Source organism: Magallana gigas, chromosome 6 (genome assembly GCF_963853765.1).
Source record: "Magallana gigas chromosome 6, xbMagGiga1.1, whole genome shotgun sequence".
NCBI classification, from domain to species: Eukaryota; Metazoa; Mollusca; class Bivalvia; order Ostreida; family Ostreidae; genus Magallana; species Magallana gigas.
The window spans coordinates 23,512,965-23,536,799 of record NC_088858.1 but is presented as its reverse complement, the minus strand read 5'-3'; the positions used below and the strand labels follow the sequence as shown (position 1 = coordinate 23,536,799).

General features: G+C 33.4%; 1 protein-coding gene and 1 non-coding gene across 5 annotated transcripts in view; both read right to left on the bottom strand.

The window, feature by feature from the left end:
• The window catches only part of LOC105319280 (poly [ADP-ribose] polymerase tankyrase), a 68,440-nt gene that overhangs the window by 26,257 nt on the left and 18,348 nt on the right, over nt 1-23,835 (bottom strand). For all 4 annotated transcript variants that reach the window (XM_066088768.1, XM_066088767.1, XM_066088769.1 and 1 more), the window contains 25 exons: nt 21,410-21,646; nt 20,784-20,895; nt 20,170-20,345; nt 19,820-19,905; nt 19,570-19,682; nt 19,176-19,422; nt 18,690-18,852; nt 17,837-17,913; nt 17,459-17,633; nt 16,815-16,892; nt 16,232-16,390; nt 14,356-14,476; nt 13,132-13,240; nt 12,550-12,814; nt 10,803-10,992; nt 5,874-5,942; nt 5,595-5,774; nt 5,009-5,301; nt 4,657-4,838; nt 4,433-4,538; nt 3,186-3,355; nt 769-907; nt 496-617; nt 308-386; nt 31-208 (listed from right to left, as the gene is read on the bottom strand). In XM_066088768.1, the coding sequence (XP_065944840.1) occupies nt 31-208; nt 308-386; nt 496-617; nt 769-907; nt 3,186-3,355; nt 4,433-4,538; nt 4,657-4,838; nt 5,009-5,301; nt 5,595-5,774; nt 5,874-5,942; nt 10,803-10,992; nt 12,550-12,814; nt 13,132-13,240; nt 14,356-14,476; nt 16,232-16,390; nt 16,815-16,892; nt 17,459-17,633; nt 17,837-17,913; nt 18,690-18,852; nt 19,176-19,422; nt 19,570-19,682; nt 19,820-19,905; nt 20,170-20,345; nt 20,784-20,895; nt 21,410-21,646 (3,826 nt within the window). The remainder of the gene's footprint in view (nt 1-30; nt 209-307; nt 387-495; nt 618-768; nt 908-3,185; nt 3,356-4,432; nt 4,539-4,656; nt 4,839-5,008; nt 5,302-5,594; nt 5,775-5,873; nt 5,943-10,802; nt 10,993-12,549; nt 12,815-13,131; nt 13,241-14,355; nt 14,477-16,231; nt 16,391-16,814; nt 16,893-17,458; nt 17,634-17,836; nt 17,914-18,689; nt 18,853-19,175; nt 19,423-19,569; nt 19,683-19,819; nt 19,906-20,169; nt 20,346-20,783; nt 20,896-21,409; nt 21,647-23,835) is intronic.
• LOC117689550 (small nucleolar RNA U85) lies at nt 16,480-16,749 on the bottom strand. The gene has a single exon (XR_004601828.2). It is a non-coding gene; the product is annotated as a small nucleolar RNA U85 (small nucleolar RNA).

Genomic DNA, 23,835 nt, shown 5'->3' with positions numbered 1-23,835 from the left:
GACCAGGAGAACAATTAAATTGAAGCCTACCTTTTAATCTTGCCTGTGCCCCTAGCAGTATTTTACTAGCACACTCAAGCTCCATCAAATGGTGCACCAGCTCTATCTTCTCTTTGAGTTGTTTACCGTTAAGGATGGGCCTTATCTTTTCAAAGGCGTAGCCTCTCATGGGAACCAAGTGAAAAAATTCATTGGAGAGTTTCCCAATCTACATCAAAGACAAGATGGAATCTGAGTGGGTGCCCCAAATATCATTGTACGTAACAAAACAACATTATTTAGTCAGTGTCACTATCATTATGATTACCTCTACACGCTCCTTCTCTTCCTCATCCACAGAAATGGACCCTGTATCCTTCTTTGCAGTTATTCTTTTTAATGCCTCTCTGCAATCATATGCATTAAAACACTGAGCCTCTTATCAGAATTTGCTTACAGTAAGTTTTATTTCAAATAATATTTCTTCATTCAAACATGGCTATGAAACAAACTTACCCGATCTGAAGGAGTATTTTCTTTCCAGTAAGTAAGGCATCTTTTTTTAGCTGACCAAACGGCATTAACTCCTCATCCAACTCGTACTTTTTGGTTGCTGCATCCAACATGCTCACACTGGACTGAAAAATAGGATGCATGAACAATACAGTGGCACTGGATATTGAAGCCATGTAGTTTCAAAACAAACAATCTATTGCAATATTTCAAACATATCTACATGTTCACATCGTATATTTAAATTTGGTTGTCAATATCATATCATTAGCATACCATTTCCTTTATGAGCTCCTGTACAGCTTTTGGCATTTTGGAAGGAATGTCCGAATTGAGACAGAATTCTACTTTACGAGTCTTTGTAGGACTTGAGTCTTTTTCTACTAGTCTGTATTTCTTTGGGTGGTTTACAAAGCTGTGAAATAAAACTAGAAAAATAGCAGCACCCTCCTTCATACATAAGTGTATAATTTCTGGTATTATGAATGTTTTTTGATATCTAGTTTGTAAAAAGATTAATAAATCTATTTTATCATTAGATAAATTCAATACCAAAATACATGAATTACCAAATAATCAGTATATCAAAATTACATTCACACACTAGAAATGTTTGAAAACTTCTAGCATTATTCTTTTCACACACACTGCCTCCCCAGCAATACTGGCAATTAAATGATTACAATGTAGAAATTAACATATTTGTTTAAATCTATATGATATTGTAAACCAACTTTTATTCACATGCAAGAAATTTTTCCAAAGTTCACAGGAGCCTCTTTGTCACGAATATTTTTGAAAAATTTCATATCAAATTTTCCAACCAAAAAAAAAAAAAACATAAATTTAAATTGGGCGAAGCGATGAATAGGGCGAGGTCCACGTGTCAGGGGAAAAAAGTATCGACCTAATTTCCCAAAAATACGGTACTGTAAAACCAGATAATATAGTGCGAAACTTCCCTTAGCGCCAAAATTTTTAGTGCGCAAATGATTTTCCATATGCAAGTTACAATTCAATAACTTCAGTCCATTTTTAATACTTAGTGTGCGCTTGCGTAATTTTGAATGGTCGATTCTGTTTATTTAAACAATTACACAGGTAAATAGTGAAGGATTTCGAGCAAGTTCTGCTGAAACACTGTTTAATAAATTCAATTTTATTGTTTATTAGTACATGTATCTATCATCAGCACTTTTACTATACTTTACTAACAATAAAGGATGATCGATTAGTTTCCAGCTCTTTAACTAGTGGATATAACAAAGGAAGACAATACCTCTATTTGTGTTAGTTTAATGTAAACAAGAGATGTTCGTAAAACACTTATGCTCCCCTCCCTTGGAAACATTCACAAAGAAAATAAACGTAAACTGCAAATAACTGGAATTTTTTTTTTAAGTCCAAGTGGTATACCTCTGTTGAAAATTGCTCTATCATACCCAATATTGAACTTGACCTAGATATTATCAAAATAAACCTGTATACCAAATTTCATTTCAATATGTTCATCCTCTGCGAAGAAAATGAATGGAAACTGCAAATAACTGGAATTTTTCTACGTCAAAAGGCCATAACTCTGTCGAAAAATTGCTCGATCGTACCCAATATCGAACTTGACCTAGATATTATCATGATAAACCTGTATAGCAAATTTCAACATGTTCATCCTCTGCAAAGAAAATGAACGGAAACTGTTAGTGGACCGACTGACAGACCGACCGACAGACAGCAGCAAAGCAATATGCCCTCCCTTCTTCGAAGGGGGGCATAATTACTTGGAAAAAGAGTCATCGAAACTCATGGTACATGTAGTACATGTATTTGACTTCCTGTACTTTAAAATTTCAGAACTCTTCTAGTGTTATCTCATTTGCTATGTTAAATTCGAAGTTTGATAACTGAAACTTGTTTAACAACAAAAATTACACACCATCACTAATAAATGAAGTTTTTTTAAATTATATATGTACTGAAGATTTGGACAAAGGTAAGAGAATCGTTTTCAACCACACTTAACCGTGTAAAAGAGTTAGAAATCAAAGTGGTTGTGTTCACATGCTTGAGTGAAAATAGATTAATTTGCTAGCATTTATTCGGAGGCAAATAAGTTTTTGTTAACATTGATTTCATAATAGAGATAACCAATAATTATATGATAAATCTGGAAAAGTAATGATAAAAAAGTTTGATGCGGTGATAATTTAATGATGCAGGGGTGCCTGAGAAACAATTCATTAATTCATTTTTGCCTAACTATTGATCAAACAAGATCTTATTTTATTTAACTTTTTTTTAAATATAAAGGTGCATGCACAAAATTAAATTGAGCCAATGTATTGGCACTTGCATTTGCCCTAAATATGTATGCACCAAATTTTCATGTTTTACAGTACATGTAGTTGTTGATAATAAAGAGGTGTGATATCCACACCTGTTTATTAATAACAGCCACTGTAAATGTCGCGAAAATTAGTCGCTGCGAACCAGTTCATTTCAGGTAGATCTCGAAATAAAGTTGATGCAAATATTGGTTGGTTCACAGTCAGTTGATTATAATTCAACATAAAATGGGTTTATTCTCAGTAATCTTCAAAACCCAGCAATCCTAGCCTTTTCAAACATCCATTTCCTCTTGTATGAGAAGCAATTGGTTACAGAGAGAAGACTCCCTGTGCTGCAAAGGTGCCTACCTTTTGACACTGGCCCATGTGTTGCCAGTCTTTGACTTGAAGACCTTGCAGAACTCGGCCACGGCTTCAGACTTGGCGTGGAATGGAGTGTGCTGATACTGGCCACTGTCCCCAACCCTACCCCAGCGTGTGAACAGAATATACAAGTCAATCCCCTTCTGATAAACAATCTAAAAGAGACAGAACACCACATATCAAGTGGAGACAGCCAAACAGCAAAAATAGATATGACAGTATTTTTTTGTTTATATCTTCTTGACAAAAGAGATAATATGCATGTCATCAGGGATGGGGTCGATTACTTTCAAAAGTAATCGATTAAATTACAATTACTTTGGGTTTTAAAAGTAATCGATTACAGGCTAATTACATCCATTTTTAAAAGTAATCGATTACATTAGATTACTTTTCCTCATTGTAATCATGATTACTTGTGATTACGTTAATTACATTATTTGTCTTTCAGTTTTTTCATAGTTTAAATGTTTCATTTAAAAAAAAACCAGTGCATTTTTTGACAGGACTCTTTATTCTGGTATGAATGTAATTTGTTGCATTATTTACTATTTGAAGTAGTTTTTGCATTCCCCGATATGTATGCAGAACAGTATCTACATTTGGCTTTCACAATACCCGATGATGGTTGATCATCAGAAAACTCAAAATGTTGTACAGCAGACATCTTTCTCTAAACAAAGTCCAACTAAAAGTGACCCTTTAAATAATTTTCCCAATTAAATAAGCACAGTATGTAAACTGTTTTCTAATGCGCCTAAAAGCAAGGACTGTTGAATAGCAAATTCATTGTATCGTGACTGGACATGAATTTAAACTTGCCCAAGGGCAATAAAGGAATACTGGCCAACTTTCAAGACTGAACCTTATTCACTAAATATAAGATCCAATGAATAATGATTTCAACCTATTGAATTTTGCCATTGTAATCATAAAAGTAATCAAAAATTAATCATGATTACAGGACTTTTTCACAGAGTAATCGATTAAATTACGATTACTTGTAATCAGATAAATGGATGATTACTGATTACTCATGATTACTCAGCAACCTGTAATCGATTACAGCTGATTACGATTACTGATTATGATTACCCCATCCCTGCATGTCATAGATCAAAAAAAAAGATTTTTACATGAAGTCTACATACATGTATATCAACATCAGCTGACCAATAAAAATGTCATGGCAGTTGCAATAAGTATCAAATAATGACCAAAGAAACAAATACCTGAAGGCGATAGAAGTTGTATATCCCCCACCATCCGTGACTGACATCCACCTTGGATAACAATGCATCGTAGGTTATTCCCTGAGACTCATCCATTACAACCTCTCTGTAAAGACAGCACACTATGCAGGCATCAAAGAAATCTCCTACCATTATATTTTTTTACTTTCTAAAACTAATTCTTCAACTCTTTCAAGCCAAACTAAACTATCAGATTGTCTTACCCTACTTTCTTCATAGCACAAAAACTGTCGACAGAATCCGTCTTTTCTTGCATCCCATCCACTTCCATATCCTCTGCAGCATATTTCTTCAGCAAAGTCTCTGCATCAGCACTATAATCCACCTTGTCAGCACTTAACAGAGGGTCTTGCAAGTCAGAGTTACTTGCAAATGTTGGTTTCTCCTATCAATCAAAACCATAACTTATGTACATGTAATTTGCAAACATCTTAAATCCTTGGGGAAAATGTACAGAAGCAATAAAAAAGTAAGCAAACATGCATTTTTGTTCTTTTGTCAAATTTCTGCTCATAAAAATACAATTGTCATCTGTTTTAAAATCTGTGTACTGACCATTTTATCCTCGGGCACATTGGAGAGTTTCTGGAGAAGAGCTGCCAGTTTACACGCCCCACGGATCAAAGCGTGATCAAGGGGAGATAACCCTGCGCGGTCTTTCTTTTGAATATCTGCATTACAATTAGCCAGAACAGTCAGAATCTCTTTGTTATCAAATGTTCCTAATTCTAACGGACACACAGTGTGATGTACGGCTGTCCACCCCTGATTATCTGTGGCGTTCAAATTCACATCGCTGGTTTTGATTATTGTTTTATCTTGGTTAGCTTTCCACCATTTTTCATTTTCTGAAAGAGAAACGATGCATTAACGAATCACTTATTGCAGATGCTCATATAAGATTGCTGTCAGACTTTATAAATGTATAGATGCATGCAGCTACATATAAGCCATCTGAAAGATAACCTGGCTGAAACTTTGGACTAAGGTCTACAGTATGAACTGTGTTCTTTGATGTATCTTGTCAACAATGAATGGCATATTAAACAATAAAAAGAATGCTTTTTCTTTACGTCATGTATCCAACAGAGAACAAATTACTAGAAACACCATTAATATAAATGATTACACAGTGTATTACCTGAAGGACTCTTTTCTTTGTCACTTTCTTTAGAGGCCACTTTGACAATAAAAGGAAATCGTTCTGGAACATCTGCATTATCATTATCATCATCTTCATCCTCATCACTGGCATCCAGTATATCTGTGTCTCTGTCGCTTTCATCATCATGATCAAAGTTATCCACTTCATAATCCTCCTCTAAAAATCATTTACATGAACATGTTATCCTTTCCATTTATAAACAATACTTTTATTTCACTCCTCCAGAGTGTCCTAGATAAAATAAAGGTTCCTTACCTTTATCCACTTCGTCTTCCTGGTTATCTTCCGCTTCCTTATCCTGGTCAGCTTCTGATGGTTCATTCTCTGAAAATAACAAGAGGTCCAAGGGCCACATCACTCACCTGAGCAACAATTGCCTTAATTCTGATCAAATTAGCATTACAGTATCAAAATATCTTGACAACTGAGTACAGTAAATCTTGCTAAAAAAAATTGAAAATCTGCCAATTTTATCCACCTCTTATTTTTTGGTAAATACCAAGCCCTTTTGTTGTTGTACCTGTAAGAAAATTTTTCTCTATTCCTATATACCCCCCCCCCCCCCCCCCCATTTCGTGGCCCCACTTTTCTCTAGGGAATCATGGTTTCATCAAACCTAAATCTGCATAACCTGTGCTTTCACATAAAGTACTGAGTTTTGGACCGAAAACTTTCACAGAATATTTTTAAAGATTTTCTCTATATATTCCTATGTAAAAAATCAAACCGCCATCAGTCTGTCCCGCCCTACCACTAGGGACTGTGATTTTGCAAACTTGAATTTACACTACCCAAGGATGCCTCTACACAAGTTTAAGCTTTTCTGGCCAAATAGTCTTTAAAAAGAAGATTTTTAAAGATTTTCTCTATATATTCCTAAATAAAAAATAATCCCCCATTGTGGCCTCACCCTACCCCTGGACTATTATTTAAACAAACTTGAATCTATATGATCTGGGGATGCTTCCACTCAAATTTGGGCTTTCCTGGCCTAATAGTTTTGAGAAGAAGACTTTTAAAGTTTTTCTCTATATATAAAAATTTATCCCCCAATTGTGGCCCTGCCCTAACCCCAGGGACCATGATTTGAACAAACTTGAATCTACATTATCTGAGGACGCTTCCACTCAAAGCTGAGCTTTCTTGGCCAAATAGTTTTTAAAAGAAATTTTTAAAAAGATTTTCTCTATATATTCCTATATAAAAATTTATCCCTCAATTGTGGCCCCACCCTACCCCCGGGTACCATGATTTGAACAAACTTTACACTATCTGAGGATGCTTCCACTCAAATTTGAGCTTTCCTGGCCTAATAGTTTTTGAGAAGAAGATTTTTAAAGATTTTCTCTATATATTCCTATGTAAAAATTGATTCCCCAATTGTGGCCCCACCCTACCCCGGGGGATTTGAAAAACATAGGTAATCATAGATTACTAAGCTCACCGAGACGGAGCATCACCCTTATGAGACATCACCTTCATAAGACCACCTTTATCATTTTATATGAAAATCATACTTTGTGATCTTGGATATTCATGGATTCTGTTTTGACAAAATATCGGATATCATCTGATAAAATTTTTTATGATAATCATATGTTCATATGTTAATCAATACAATGATATAAAATTAAATATTGCATCATGTCATATTTCTAATATAATATATATCATATAATAAATAAAATACTGTACTAAACAATAATGAGATTTGATATTGTAACGTATGATATGACATTGTATTGTGTTATACCTTATTGTATTTGATCACATAATACAATATCATAAAATATAATACAATATAGTATCATATTACAATGTCATATTACATAATACATCATAACACTGAAACATGATATTATATTGTATAATATAGAATGATATTGTATTGAATGACACTGAAACATATTTGATACATTATATGATATTATATCATAAAATACAATATAATTTGATTCCAACATTGTATCTTATCAAATGATACAATATTATGTGATATGGTAAAATATTATAAAATACATTATTATATTATACATATTGCATCTTATGACACAATAAAATACATTACAATATCATATAATACAATTTCATGTGATATGATAATATATCATATAAACCAATATCATATCATACAATATCGTATGATACAATTTTATATAATATTACAATATCATATAATACAATTTCATGTGATATAATTCTATATTACTGAAACCAATATCATATTATACAATATTGTATGATACAATATTATAGAATATACAATATTGTATCATAGGATACAATATAATATTTTGCAATATCTTATGTAATTGTATCATGTGATAAAATAATAAATTAAAACTACAATATAATATTATACTATATTGTATCATAATATACAATACTATACATAACAATATCATGATACATAATCATATCATAAAATATCAAAAAAATTGATACAATATCGTATCGTATAACTTTTTATAATATAACATATGATATCATATTGTATCATATCAAACAATATTGTTTCATATCAAACAATATTGTTTCATATCATACAATACTTAATCATAGGAATCATGTTATATCATTTATCAACAAACGCATCTATTTATCGAGCTGGTTTGAGTGAGGTAGGAGATTTCTTTAGCATCCTTGATAATGGAGATCAGGCTCTGCTTCTGAAGCAACCTCTGCATTTAATTTATAATAAAGTTAAATCAACTACGCAAGCTATCATCTATAAAACATGTGACCTGTTCCAAAAAACTAAACCTCATCCAGCATCCGAAACCTATGGCTCAGATTCAGCATTCAAGCCCATCAGGTGCATTTGTATCATAAGACGCATCATCCATGCAATTTTGGTGAAGTTTGGACCAGTAATAACTAAGATATCATCATCAGAGGGCACTAGCAATTAAAACCTTAACTTCCTCCAGCATCCGCAACCTATGGCTCAGATTCAGCATCCATGCCTGTCAGGTGCATCTGTATCATAAGACACACCATCCATTCAAGTTTGGTGAAGTTAGGACCAGTAATAACTAAGATTTATTTTTTAGCATCCTAGATAATGGAGATCAAGCTCTGCATCTGAAGCTACCTCTGCGATTCATTCATATTACAGTTAAATCAACTATGCAAGTTTGAAATAGTACTATCATCTATTAAACATGTGACCTGTTCCTAAAAACTTAACTTTATCCAGCATCCAAAACCAGACTATGCATTCAAGCCTGTCAGGTGCATCAGTATCATAAGACACACCATCCATGGAAGTCTGGTGAAGTAAGGACAAGTAATAACTAAGATATCATCTTCAGAGGGCACCTGTTTCAAAAACTTTATCTAACCAGCTCTTAAAACCTTAACCTCCTCCAGCATCCAAAACCTATTGCTCAGATTCAGCATTCAAGCTTGTCAGGTGCATCAGTATCATAAGACGCACCATCCATACAAGTTTGGTGAAGTTAGGACCAGTAGTAACTAAGATATAATCATCAGAGGGCACCTGCAACAAAAACTTAACCAGCTCTAAAAACCTTAACCTCTTCCAGCATCCGAAACCTATTGCTCAGATTCAGCATTCAAGCTTGTCTGGTGCATCAGTATCATAAGACGCACCATCCATACAAGTTTGGTGAAGTTAGGACCAGTAGTAACTAAGATTAATCATCAGAGGGCACCTGCAACAAAAACTTTAACCAGCTCTAAAAACCTTAACCTCTTCCAGCATCCGAAACCTATTGCTCAGATTCAGCATTCAAGCTTGTCAGGTGCATCAGTATCATAAGACGCATCATCCATACAAGTTTGGTGAAGTTAGGACCAGTAGTAACTAAGATTAATCATCAGAGGGCACCTTCCACCCAAAGCTGAGCTTTCCTGGCCTAATAGTGTTTGAGAAGAAGATTTTTAAAGATCTTCTCCATATATTCCTATGTAAAACTTGATTCCCCCAATTGTGGCCCCACCCTACCCCCGGGGACCATGATTTGAACAAACTTGAATCTACCCTTCCTGAGGATGCTTCCATTTTGATTTGAGCTTTTCTGACCTGATAGTTTTTTAGAAGAAGATTTTTAAAGATTTTCTCTATATATTCCTATGTAAAACTTGATTCCCCCAATTGTGGCCCCACCCTACCCCCGGGGACCATAATTTGAACAAACTTGAATCTACACTTCCTGAGGATGCTCCCATTTTAATTTGAGCTTTTCTGGCCTGATAGTTTTTGAGAAGAAGATTTTTAAAGATTTTCTCCATATATTCCTATGTAAAACTTGATCCCCCAATTGTGGCCCTACCCTACCCCTGGGGACCATGATTTGAACAAACTTAAATCTACACTACCTGATGATGCCTACACAAAAGTTTAAGCTTTTCAGGCTGAATAGTTTTTGAGAATTAGATTTTTGAAAAATACTAACAAATTTTCAATAATTCTCAAATTTCTCCCCTTGAAAGAGGGCGTGGCACTTCATTTGAACAAACTTGACTCCCCTTCACCTAGTGGTGCTTTGTGCCAAATTTAGTTGAAATCTGCCCAGTGGTTCTTGAGAAAAAGATAAAATGTGAAAAGTTTACAACAACGACGCCGACGACAGACAACGGACAAATTATGATCAGAAAAGCTCACTTGAGCCTTTGGCTCAGGTGAGCTAAAAAAAATACTTTAAAGCCAAAGGCATGTACATGTACATGTACATTAATCAGTCAAAACTAATTCCCAACAATGCTACTTAGATGTACTACTGTACAGAACAGCAAGAACTGGGAAAGATGTTTTTAAAAAAAATTCTGTTTTCCGTTAGTTTCTATTATAAAATGAGCTATTTTAACCCAAAATACAAAGTTATCTCTCTTTGTTTGACCAAATCATTTTTATCTAATGAAAATATACATAAATATTTACATTATAATAAAAAAAATTAATTTAATTAGACAATTATCAAATAATGACTTTTAGTTAGGCAGTTAGACAATGCTATTATTCGCAGTCCTTTCACCTGTCATTCTCCTATCCATCCATCATGAGTATGACCAACTCCTAAACTAGCATGCACATGCACATGTGCATGCTTACACAATTGTACAATGACTGTAATCATACTGTTGTTTGCAGTAGTACATTGCATTCATTACACATGATGTCTCCAAAAATGATGCATGTCAAAGCCATCATTTCCTTACCTTCTTCTTCATCATCATCATCACCATTCTCATCATCATCAGGCAACTCCTGTATGGGTTTGATCTGGAAGATCTGGCGAGAATGTTGTTTTGACAAAGAGAAACCCCCCTTTCTCTGGCCTTCTGGTTGTTGTCCATCATCATGACAATAGGAATGATTGAGCAGCAATTTGACAAGATTGATTTCGTTCTGAAAAAATACAGATAACACAATTCTATGACTTTTACATTTCTTTACCTCCTCTCCATGTAAAAGTAAACCATCTCCTGTACATTAACATGCATTAAGTCAATTTTGTTATGTAATCCTTTGTTCTTTTGGCTTTTATACAAAAATTAGATGTAATACTTCTAAATTTAAAAACAATCCAATAAGGTACCTGTAGGTGTCCCATTCTTAAAAATAATGGATAGAAACTGTCTGTTTTAAAAAAGATTGGACAGAGAAAGGTAAAACGGTTGACTTATTGGACGGCTACCGGTAAGTTGGAAGAATAATAAAGACATCACATTTGCAAATTAAGAAAAAGATTTAATGTTTTACACCTTGGGAACGATACATCGGAAAAACACTTAAAACTACTAAATTATCAAATATGATATATATCTACTCCATTTTTCAGAATCACGAATCCAAATGAATCCACTTTATTATATCAATTACTTGTAACCACAGATCACATCATATATGATCAGAATGTGAATCAAGACAAATTTCATTGCACTATATGAAAATCATTTTATTCACATATCTAAAAGTTAATTCTCGACGACCTGGACAACATTCTCCCACCTGGAAATTAAAACATTGACCGTCAACCTCCTCCACACCCTTGGAAAAATTTTTGAACCTGTAAATGCATTGTCTTGGTTTGCCTAATCTGTCAACAAATGATTTTGTAGGTCATATAAAAATTTGGCACCGCATTCCCACCCTCTATATCCAGAATATCACTTAGAACAGTGTCAGTATACACGGTGCCTCTTTTACATGCTTGAATATTGTTTCATAATAGATGCTCTTCCCAATAGAGAATAAGATGTTTGTGTTGCTTAGTAGAAGAGTGAATATTAAATTTCACAGCACAGCTTTATAAATCCCTTGCACATACCTGAAACTGTCAATTAAGTGACAAAAGAAAGTTTTACGCAAGACTGGTTTTATTGTATAAAGTTAGAAAATATATTTTCAGTATTGTCAACAGGTTTACCTGATACTGTCTATTCTTAAAACAAAGAAGGTAATGTTTTAAGGCAGATATTAGCCTCAAACTGTCCATTCTGTGAGAGAAAGAACTAATCTCGGCCCTACTGGCCTCCATCATTTCTTTCTCTTACAGCATGAACAGTTTTCGACTTGTATCCTTTACTTATAAAGAGAACATGTAAATGTACATGTGGTTTTCATAATCTACTCGTAATTACTTTTCAAATGGTACGTGATAAGGATATTAATACAGTAAAGCTTTAAGGTACTCGACACATGTACATGCATGTTTAAAAATTTTTTTAATGTTCTTGCTTAAATCTGATACTTTGATATTATTAAAAATCATTTCTCCTTATAAAATTATAAATATATAATTTATATATAATACATGTGAAATAATAATTTAGACACTCTTTTTACTCACAGAGCTATTTCAAATACTTCATATTTTTTACAACAAAAAATACTTTCCTATTTCTCACCATGCATTCATGAATGCTGCAACAAAGAACAATGGTTTATCAACCATACACTTGCCTTTTTGACAGCATGCATCAGTGGAGTTACACCCTGACTGTCTGCAAAGTTACAAGACGCTCCATTCTGAAGAAGGAACTTGCTCAGTTCAAAGTGAAAACTATTGATGGCCACAATGAGGGGCGAGATTCGATATGAGCTAGCGGTGGTAAAATAGTCGGTGGTCTCTATTGAGATAACATCAAATGCTGGATAATCAGGCAAGGGGAAATCACACAAAAAGTCGTAGCTTGATCCTTTCTCTGTCAAAAGCTTAAACCATTGTCTACAAAAGCAAAATATGTCAAAAATTTATAATCTTCAGAAAAGGTAGTCTGAATAGCCTTGTTTTGCACATGTGTACAAATGTTTGATGTCTGGGAGAAAGTTACTGTCTTTTTTCAATCAATTTTCTAGCATGTTTTATCAGAGCTACATTGTATGGGACTTTACATACACTTTAATAATGTATCTTTAGCCAACTACAATTTTGGCTCAAGAATTAACATGAAGTTCTACATTCATTTTTTATATACATGTACATCTACAATCTATTTTTATTTACAAATAAAAAAAAATCCTAAATTTATGACAAGAACTTACTTGTTTTCCATTGACAAAGCTTGAGTGAGGTCCATGCCCCATAAGTAAGCTGCCAATACCGTCCTGTCAAATTTGTCTTTCTTATTTGGCTCAAAGGTTTTGTCATTGTCTGCAATGTAGAGTTTTTTAATCACTGATCTAGAGTGAAGGACCCCAACCCCATGAAACTAACATCCATTTGGTTATTGTATCATTATCATATTCTCTAAAATATAAATGCCAAACGTTTATATAGTTTAAACAGGTATTAAGTCTTCCCTTAATAGCATGGACAGAAGCATGAATATATGTGTTACATTAAAGTTTTAACATTCAGAGAATTTAAAACTATCTATAACAATTTAAACAGGTTATAATTTCTGAATGTTAATTCAGCACAAGTTAATTTTTCTATTTTTAGCATTTTAGAGTTACAATTTTTATTTCAAAATCATTTATATTTTACTTATTTTAACTGCTTTGCTTTTTTTTTTTCACTGTTTGAAGTTAAACTTTATTTCTTAAACGATAAAATTTATTGGTAGCGTTTTACTTTTTAATTGAATAACCATGGCATCTAAACAATTTGACACTTTTCTGGAAATTATTTAGTTACCACAGATTTATTATGCTATGATACATAATTTTGCTTCATTTCGTTTAAATGTGTGATTTTTATTATTGAACTTCTATGCTGTTACTCTTTTTATCGCCGCGTAATTATTGTAAACCTGTAGTGAACTCTTCAATGTGAGAAGGTGAATTTAAGAATCGGTAGAAATTTGTCAGCTAAGTAATATTTGTAAGTTATTTCCTCTTTAATTATTTAATGACAACAGTTTATATTTTTGTTTTCTAGTTTTCTTGCATTTTATAAGCGTTATGCATTATAATACTTATGTGGAATTATCGATCCTTAGATTATAAGCATAAAAACGATCTTGATTTCTCGCATTGCTGTGTTTTACTACAGGGTGTTTCGAAATATGATTTTGTTTTAATTCACTTTCCATCCTATGTTTAAAGAATAAAAAACTTATTTTAATTTTACGGAATTATATCTCTTTTCCATTAGCAACCAGTAGAAAGCCGAGTGGCATCCTACCAAGCTATTCCCCAACTTAATCATATTCACAAACAGAGAAAATCTCTATGTGAAACATGTATTAACACATTTACTTCAAGTTGACTGTCAAATTTTGGATATAAGAATTACCATACATATACATAAATAAGTATACCTACCTATAAAAAATTTGGCTAAATTGTAGGGTTGGTGCTTTAAAGCTGCATAGTGCATAGGGATACAACCATTTTCATCTGTTTCACTCAATGATACTCCACGGGCCTTCAAGGCTTCTGCAACCTACAAACATACAACGTATGTATAACCCTTCATAAAACTTTAACATAAAGGAGTTCTTACGTATTTGTACTCAGCTGGTCACAAACCAGACTTTCCCTCTACATCATACACTAGTCTGCTTTTTATCAGGGTTTGACACTAACTTTTTTACTTTGGTGGACGGCAGGTCCACTGGTCAAGAATTTTTGGTGGACCTTCACAAATTCTGGTGGACCTTCATTAATGTTGGAATTTTTGTTGAATTAATTTACTCCATGCTATGCAGTATGCACGCTTCTTAAATGTAATTAATTTGAACATAAACATGTGTAATCTTCCACTTAATTGAATTTATTTCATTTTCCTACATCATCATCATTTCCACTAGCAAAACATATTTAAAATATTTTTACTAGGTCACAATTTTTTGTAGGAAGACTTTACATCTCCCCATCAGAAAAATTTATAGAAATAAGTTTGAAAATTAAATCAGGGAGACTTCATTTTATATATTAAGTTAATGATATTCACAAATTCAAAACTTAAATTCAAAATACTGTTAAATATTTTGGGAAAGACTATACTTATAAACATGTACATTGGATTAGAAGTATGTCCACAACAGCTAATAAAATATCTAACCATTTTTGAAAAAAAATAAAAAGCTTATCTTCGTTGAAATTTGAGCTATTACCGGTAAATGTATTTATATCTCCAATAAAGGAAATATCTCATCATTTGTAAGCTAAGTGACAAATAAAAATCTGTCACTTTACTTCAGTGTATTTAGAGAAACTAGTCTAACCCAATGACCCACTCACCACCGTTATGTAGAGGATAGCCAACTGGTTAAATTATAATCATTTTAGTTTGTATTTTGCATTAAAAATATCTTTTTATTTATCAACTATCATTTTATTGCCAAGGAAGTTAATTTACACAATCATGAACTCAGAGGACAGAATAAGTTCAACTTCTTTTAATGAGGAAATTCTGGTGCAGTTACCGCAATCACAAAACTTCATTTATTCATTTTTGGTCGTCAATTTCAATGTAAGAATTTGCATTTATAATTTCATTTTCATAATAAAACTTTTGTGGACAGACCTGTTGGTAGACCTTCCCAATTTTTGGTGGACTCGGGCCACCAGTCTACCGTTAGTGTCGAGCCCTGTTTATTAAACCTTGTCAAAGTCTTTCTCTCTACATTGTACATAAGGCTACTTTTTATTAAATCTCGTCAAACACATTCCCTCTACATCGTACATAAGGCTACTTTTTATTAAATCTTGCCAAATTTTTGTCCATTCTAGTAAAGATGAAACCAATAACTGCCATTGCTGTGAAAAATCCAGAAAAAGTCTTTTTTGAGAAATTGAAGCAATCAGATTCTTAGAGACTATATTTTTTTCCCTAATGGTACAGATTTCTGAAAATCTCTTTATAGACACAATGACATCAAATATAGTATATATATAAATATAATTTGATCCAGTTGTAACATCTAATTTGATTAGCTTAACAAAATAATATATATCATATAACATAACTTGCCTACATCACAATACTATGTGCGTGCAAACATATTAATCCGCTCGACGTTATGTTTAAATTTTGTACAAAATGTTATTTTACTTAATAATGGGCATTGTTTTCTGATTTTAGTCATAAACAATTAAATTATAAGGAATGAATTTAATAACTAAGCGTTAACTGCCCCAAGTTAAGTTACATCGTATAGCATACCTAGAAATGAAATTCATTCCTTAAATATACCTGATATTGTAGAACTGCCTGGTTTTCTGAGCTGCTACAGAGGGCTAGAATGTGAAGCAAGTTCTGTTTCTTGGCATTCAACATCTGTACTTTACTGTTATCTTTGATCTTCTTTAAGACTCGTAATGCCACATTGAATTTGTTCACTTTTAAAGCTGCCTGTGTAATAAACGAGACTCAAAATGCTGCAAAATATTTCTTTTAGATATTTTTAAATGTATAAATTAGACATGTTGAATATCAAACTTTGTCATCAGATTACTAAAGAATCTTCAAACACTGTTTCATAAATGGAGAAAAAAAAAAAATAATCAATGCTACCTCAGTGTGCCAACTAAGAGGGTCTATTTTAATAGCTTTAAGACAGACATGTCTGTAGCCGGCAGGTTTAATCTATGTTTCGCCTTACAAACACTGCACTGTCTCAGTGCAACATTCAAGATTCAAAACAATACAAAATACTCTGGTTAAAAAAAATTCAGAAACAGTGGTTCAGGAAGCTTCTCTCATCACCTGACAAGGTTTTTATAAAACAAACATGTAAAGGAATGGCTTGTAACTGTTCTCCTATCAAGAAACTAACCTCAACCATAGAAGCATTGATATCTCCTGCTTCTAGAACCATGTATGCTACACCCTGTTGTTCTTTCTTAATGCAGTCCTATATAAACAAACAAAAAATAAATAAATTTCAAGCACACAGTAGTCAACCATCATGGTCATGTACACACAGAATAATTATCCACAGATCTTTGTTACACTTGAACACAATATTCTATAAAAAAATTACTCCAAAAACTTGTTGGGAACGGTTCAGCATATATAGTATATATGCATGACTAATCTTCAAAAAGTTCAAGAATACTGGTTCAGGTAGTTATATTTACATGTATTTCAAATGAATATCTAAATCACTTATTAGTTGTCTATAACACACCTGTACACATATACTGATAATGGATTAAAATTTATTAGTTGTCTATAACACATTTGTAAACATTTTCTGATAGGGGATTCAAATTTGAAAGTTTAATTTTTCTATTTAAAGATGTACTGTTTTAAATAATTTACACAACCCAATTGTATAATTTTTACATTATTTTATTAATCAGTGGATCTTAATTTCAGTCAGAAAATCCTTAGTGTGAAATTCCTTTTTAACTTAACTAATTATTATTAAATTATTGAATACAACAAGTTCAAGGCTTTTAGCTAACAATAACACACCTGGAAAATGGAGAACTCCTTTTTCTCTTTCACTTCCACAGGCTTGGCTTGCTTCCACACCCAGATGTGAGGCTCTGGACGTTTATCAGTCTTTGATCGTTCTTCATAATTCAGAGCCTCATTTACTACTTTCTCATTCACACTGGCTCCTTTTTGAATCAGCATTAAAGCACAACTGCAATGAAAAAAATTGTCAGGATCTTTGCTATAGTATTTTTCACATATTTTACATGTATACTTTCAAATGAGAGTCCATTACTTTTCAAACTGAAACATGGTAGCAATATATTTAAAAATCATTTCCCAAATATACCTGTATTCTAACTCTACATTTTTTTTAAAATATCATTTAGTTAATAATAAATTTCAAACACTTGCCTGTCGTGACCTTTGCTCACAGCCAGGGATAAGGGTGTATTTCCATTAATATCTTTTTTATTTATCTCCACATTTTTCTGAAACATTAATTCAAAACATTGAATTGACAAGCTTTTTTAAATGAGCTAAAATCAGTTTTTTAATGTTACTGAATATTTATTGATTATATATTCCACACAAAAATTCTGACATCTGATTTTCTCATTTATTGGGGACGATACCAGGTAACAGCAGTTATATTGGGCACTCAATATTAATTTCAGGATTTTTCAACCAACTTAAGCGGTGTCTATCAGAGACACAAGTGTATACATGAAAGTTTATTGACACTTATGGTACATATATGAACAAGATAAAGAAAATTTACAGTTTGTCCTAACTAATGTCAGCTTAAATATGCATGCATGCATAAAGCCCTTATAGCATACAATTTTAATTTGCTAAAGGTTCTGCTGTATTACTATATGTACATGTGCAAGCCATTGCCATTTAACCTTCCTGTACAATGTACGTACACCAATGTCTACCATAGCATTTGCTAGTCCCTCCTCCAACTGTGACAGAATATCATCAGGAATTTCTGATTCACCTTTTAAGGCCTTTTAAGCGCTGTAGTAGGGGGCGCTGTTAAAGTTTAGGGAGTGATTAAAATTTGACTAGGTGGTGGTAACAAATTTCCGAATGAGTAGCTAACATAAACACTAAAAGGTCAGTATGATACAAAGTAGACATATGTATTCTGATGATGTTTATGTTCATCTGTACACAATATGAGTAATACATGAGTAAAGCCAAATGGGTTTTGGTGGTTGGGTCCCCCCTATGATTCATTAGGAGGGTCTATTCTATTTACCTGCTGCAGGAGGTGGACACAGCAGATAGTGGCCCCTCTCTGTGCCGCCAAGTGGAGAGCGGACTGAATGTTTCTGTCTCCATCATCAATGTGCTCACCCTTCATGGCACTGGTCAATACACTACACAGCTCAATGGGGTCAAGAGCAGAGGACTGACCAAACCTGTCAATTGTTCCCAAAAATGGATCATATTACGCAATCACAAATTACTTGTGATAATGGAACAAAACGATTCTTCTAATCTAATGACATTGGGTGTGTTTTATATATTCATAAATATGTATGTTTTTTAAATAATGCTAAAAATTACATAATTTGAAAAAAAAACCAATAATTCACCCTAAATGTTTTTCCTGTTATAAACAAGTATAATCAAGAGATGGAAACGTATAATCAAAAGACAGAAAATCCCTTCCCTCAAGTATTATGCAATTCATTTTCCTTCTGACTAAAAAATTTACTTTCAGAAACAAAAATGTGCTTACATATCCACTTTATCGAAAGCGTAATGTAACGGTAATCTGCCCAGATAACACTTCAGGAAGAGATCGGCTTTATTCTCCAAAAGGAGTTCCTCCATGGTGGTGCTGGCGTCGGCATTCCCAAGGTTACTGCTGACACAGTAATGTAGAGGCGTCCTGTACCACTTGTCCAGGGCATTAACCGACGCCCCTGCCTTCAGCAGAGCCTCACAGATGTTGACCTTCTGCACCATAGCCTCACCCGTGGACCCTGAAAAAGTACGAAGATCTGACTAAATAAAACTGTTGCGGGCCGGAACCATTTTTACAGCTCACTCAATTAAAAGCTTAAAATGTAAATGATGATCTGTTTGCATGAATACAACATCACTCATCTGTTAATCTTTTATGCTCTCACCTTTCCTGAATGCAACTTCATGCAGAGGAGTTCTCATGGTTTCTGTATTTTGACATTTTGAAATGTCATTTAAAGCTGCCAGTAAACATGTCATTGTTTGGACAGAACCACTCCTGCAGATTACATACAAATACAAAAACACTGGATTTAATAACAGCATGGTACTTCTAGAAGACTTTAAGACATTGAATTCCACGTTTAATCACAGCAGGCATAAAATGTTAATTGTGTGGAAAAAAAATTTACTCACAATGCAACTGTATTGACCAAGCTCACTTTGGTTCCTTTCTTTTTATCCACAAAATACTGTGTATCTGCCTTTGCTCCTGCATCCACCTATGAAAATATTTATACAACAATAGCATTAACTGTAGGGAAAAGAACTTTTTTTGACACATGTACTTTTTGGTTCTTTTCAAAGAATTCTACCATATACGAAGGGAGATGAAAATAAGAAAATTCTAATGTCAATAACATACAACAGAAAAAAAGACTCACTTGAGCTTTTTGCTTTTTACTGGGCAAAAGATTCTGCGACTCTAAATGAAACATTTGAAACTGATTTCTAAGTCCTTAAAACCTTAATTAACAAACACTTACCAACATTTTAACAACTTCAAACAACTTTGATGTTGCAGCCAAAGCCAGAGGTGTTTTCCCCTCACTTTCAGCACTTTCTAAATTCATTTTCTCTGAGAGGAAAAAAGTGACTCCTTTCCTTTTAGTGTCCCATTTTGAAGCTGCCTGGACCATGAAATGCAGTGGGTTATACAGACCTGGAAAACAATGTTATTCGCCAGTGATCAATTATTGTCACATACTGATAAACCTTTTACTTGTAGACTCTAAATTATGTTAATCAGTTCCAAATGTTACGCCAATTCCTCAACTTTTCACCATAATAACTCTGGTCTTCATAAATGATACAAAATAAAGAAATAAAATGAGTAATTCTAGTATTCCCTGCAATATGCAATTTATAAAACCAGACCAGCAATAGGGTAACGAACCAAATAGGATGGAGTCATCATATAAAAAATGTGATGTAATGAACTTATCAATTGTTTGCATGAATCTGTAACCTGGTCAGGGGACTTTAAAATATACCCAAAATCCATCATCATTGTTTTCAAAATTTACATTTTAGTTATGGCAGGGTACTAATTCTGACTGAATGATCTTGGTACCCAATCACGACCCTTCATTGAACTTACTGTGTCTGCCTTTCTCCACTTCCTTCACACTCTGGTTACAGTCCACTTTGGTGATGTCAATCAGTGTCTTAATAAAATCCAGACACCACTGGTCACCAGTGATCTCCGGCTCCTGCAAAGAGCATCAGCATTAGTCTTCAACTCAGTCAACAGATCTTCCAACTGAGTGAGAATCTCTTGTTTCTATTCAATTTATGCTAGAACTATATTTATTTTTTATTCCACTGTTTACACAGATATCACATATATTTTTTAACTGTTCACCATCTTAAACTACAGAGCTACATACAAAAAATGACCAATGATGAAACAGTTCAACATATGACAAACTGTTAATCAGTCATTTAATGAACTACTAGTATTTCCCAGTAACTTCATTATTTAGTATCTGATTAAAGTGTAGTAGTAGATTGGATTTAGATAATAAGACAATAATCAAAACCTTGTCCAATGGTATGGAGAAGCCCAAGGAAACTGTTGTCCTCAGCCTTCAGCCTTGTACAACAGTTTCCCAGGTCTTTTTTTCTACCTCGAAGCAATAGTTTTGACCGTGTCCCAACCAAGCATGGAATAACCCTTCAGGAAGTGATTCAAAATGCACATTTGTGCAAGTGGTATAAACTTACATTATTTCTTTTAGGAGGTTTTGTATAATTCATATACATTTCACAAGCCAACAGAAGTGGGGTGAATCCCTGGTCATCATACTCATTCACCATTTGTTGCAGCACACTCAGTGCAGACTGGAAAGAGGCTTGTTTCTTCAGAGACGGCACCTTTGGAGCAGAGGGACTTCTTTTCACCCCATCGACTTCCATGCTTTCATCTCCAATGCCATTTTCTTTTACATCATTCTTAGATGCCTGAAATGGAATTTTTGATTTACTTGTAAATCTTGCAGCACAAAGCAGGATATCTAAGAAATAGGCCATCATTAAAAAAATTTTGTTGATGTATTCCATCCCCTAGTTTCAAAAGTGGGTAGGTAGGTCAGTTTTTTTGTTTTGTTTTGGGGTTTTTTTCCAAATACAATACATGGTTGTGTATAATACAGAATTCCCATCCCTCCCCCCATCTTTGGCCTTGAAAATTTGTGAAAGAATGTGGTTCGGTTGTATGATACTAAACGTTCTAAGTATTTCTTTACCTCAAGGGTACACTGTATGCAAAAGATTATAAGCAGGACGCACATGTGTACAACAATGGCTTCTATAGGACCGCAGAGGTGTTAAAAACTAGAAAACTGACCAGTCAGGAAGGGCCCCGCTATGACAATTAATATAGAGAAGTGAAAAAAACTTTGAATTCCATCCTCTTTATATTAACAATGATGAGAAATAAATGCCCGGCACAAGATGTAAAGAACTGCAATATATATATATATAAGGTGGTAAAAAAAAAATGAAAATTATAAGTAACAACTGTATTTTTAAAATTTCAAGATAATTCTTGAATGTCCAAAAATTCTAAATAGTATCCTTGTATCTGCATAAAACAGGGATAACCTCATGTCTTATAAAAAACTAAATGAAATGTGTATTTAAAAAAGATTTAAACAGGTGTTTTATAAAATGCAAGCCTTCAGTGAATGCAAATACATTGTATCACCCAGGGTTGACCTCTTCAAAACAAACATCAATTGCAGACAAAGGTGTTCATTAATTGGGAGTAATTGTTCTGCTCTCTCATCCTTTTCTTCTAAATTTACAATAAGATTTTTTTTTCAGATATGACAGAATGGGGTTATTATCTGATTACCTGTTAAATTAACAGCATTAAGGCAGAAAAAAATCAAATAAATAATTAAAATATAAAATAGTGAAAAAGGATATCTTAATATATATCTTGATTTTAGAATTCAATAAAATTATTAAGTATGAATATTATAATAATCCATATTTCAAAGAATGTACACAATACTACACATCATTCAAAATTGACCTTAACTTCAAAACAAAGTTCATTTGCAGACACAGGCAGTGCAGTAAGTAATCTCAATGTGACAGATAAAGATAAAGCTTAGAATTTTCTTCCTGTGGACGGTTAATTAATCCCAAAGTACAAATATTGCACAGCCTTCCAAGTATACAATGGTAACATTGTCAGCAGTTATCTCTCTTTGCCCATTTATTCTTATGCATAGTTAAGGAATCTACCCCACCACCCCAGCTCCAAACCAGAAGACATAGAGAACCAAACTTAGCATCAAAATATGTATTTCTGCCTACTAAACTACCATACCAAATTTGAACTTGATTGGGCAACCATAAAAAAAGTTATTAGAAAAAAACAGAAAATTTGTGGACGGAAGAGTGACAGACGGACGGACAGAAGGACGGACGGACAGAGTGATTACTATAGGGCACCCGCAAATCCTTGCGGGGCCCTAATTAAGGTAAAACGAATCTTCAAGACAAGTTGTTTTAATTTCAATACTAGTAATCAGGAACTTAAAATGCCTATTTATTTAAAAATCATGTGGTAGGCTTACTCATTCATGCCTGCAATCGAGATCTAATGCACAGATCTATTTATAACATCTTGTAATGGCGGCGATCACGGATATGATGAATGCAAAGCTTTGATTGCTGAATAAACAGTTTCTAGGAATTTTAAACAGCCATTTCAATACAATTTATCTATCAACACACAAGGGAAATACATTTTATATTGAATTACGATAGCCAATATTCTACATGTTTAAAAAGAGTCAAAATTCTATTGGGGTGTAAAGTAATAGGGACATACTGAAATCCCTGCAAAAAAAAACCATGCATTTCTCACAAGGAAATTTTCTAGAGAAAAAGTGTGTATTATATTTTGCAAATTACTGTTAACACAGGTCAGAGAAAGATGATATACAAACAAAGCTTTGAATTCAGCATGTTTTAATGATCTTATTCTTAGATGCTCTTTTTAAAATAACTACAATGCCAGCAGTCAGTTTTCTACAAATATCCAGTGCACGTTTGAAACTGTAGCGTGGCTTCGTCCATTATCTTTTTCATCGATGTTGTATAGATGTTTGCTAGTTACAAGTAATATATTTTTT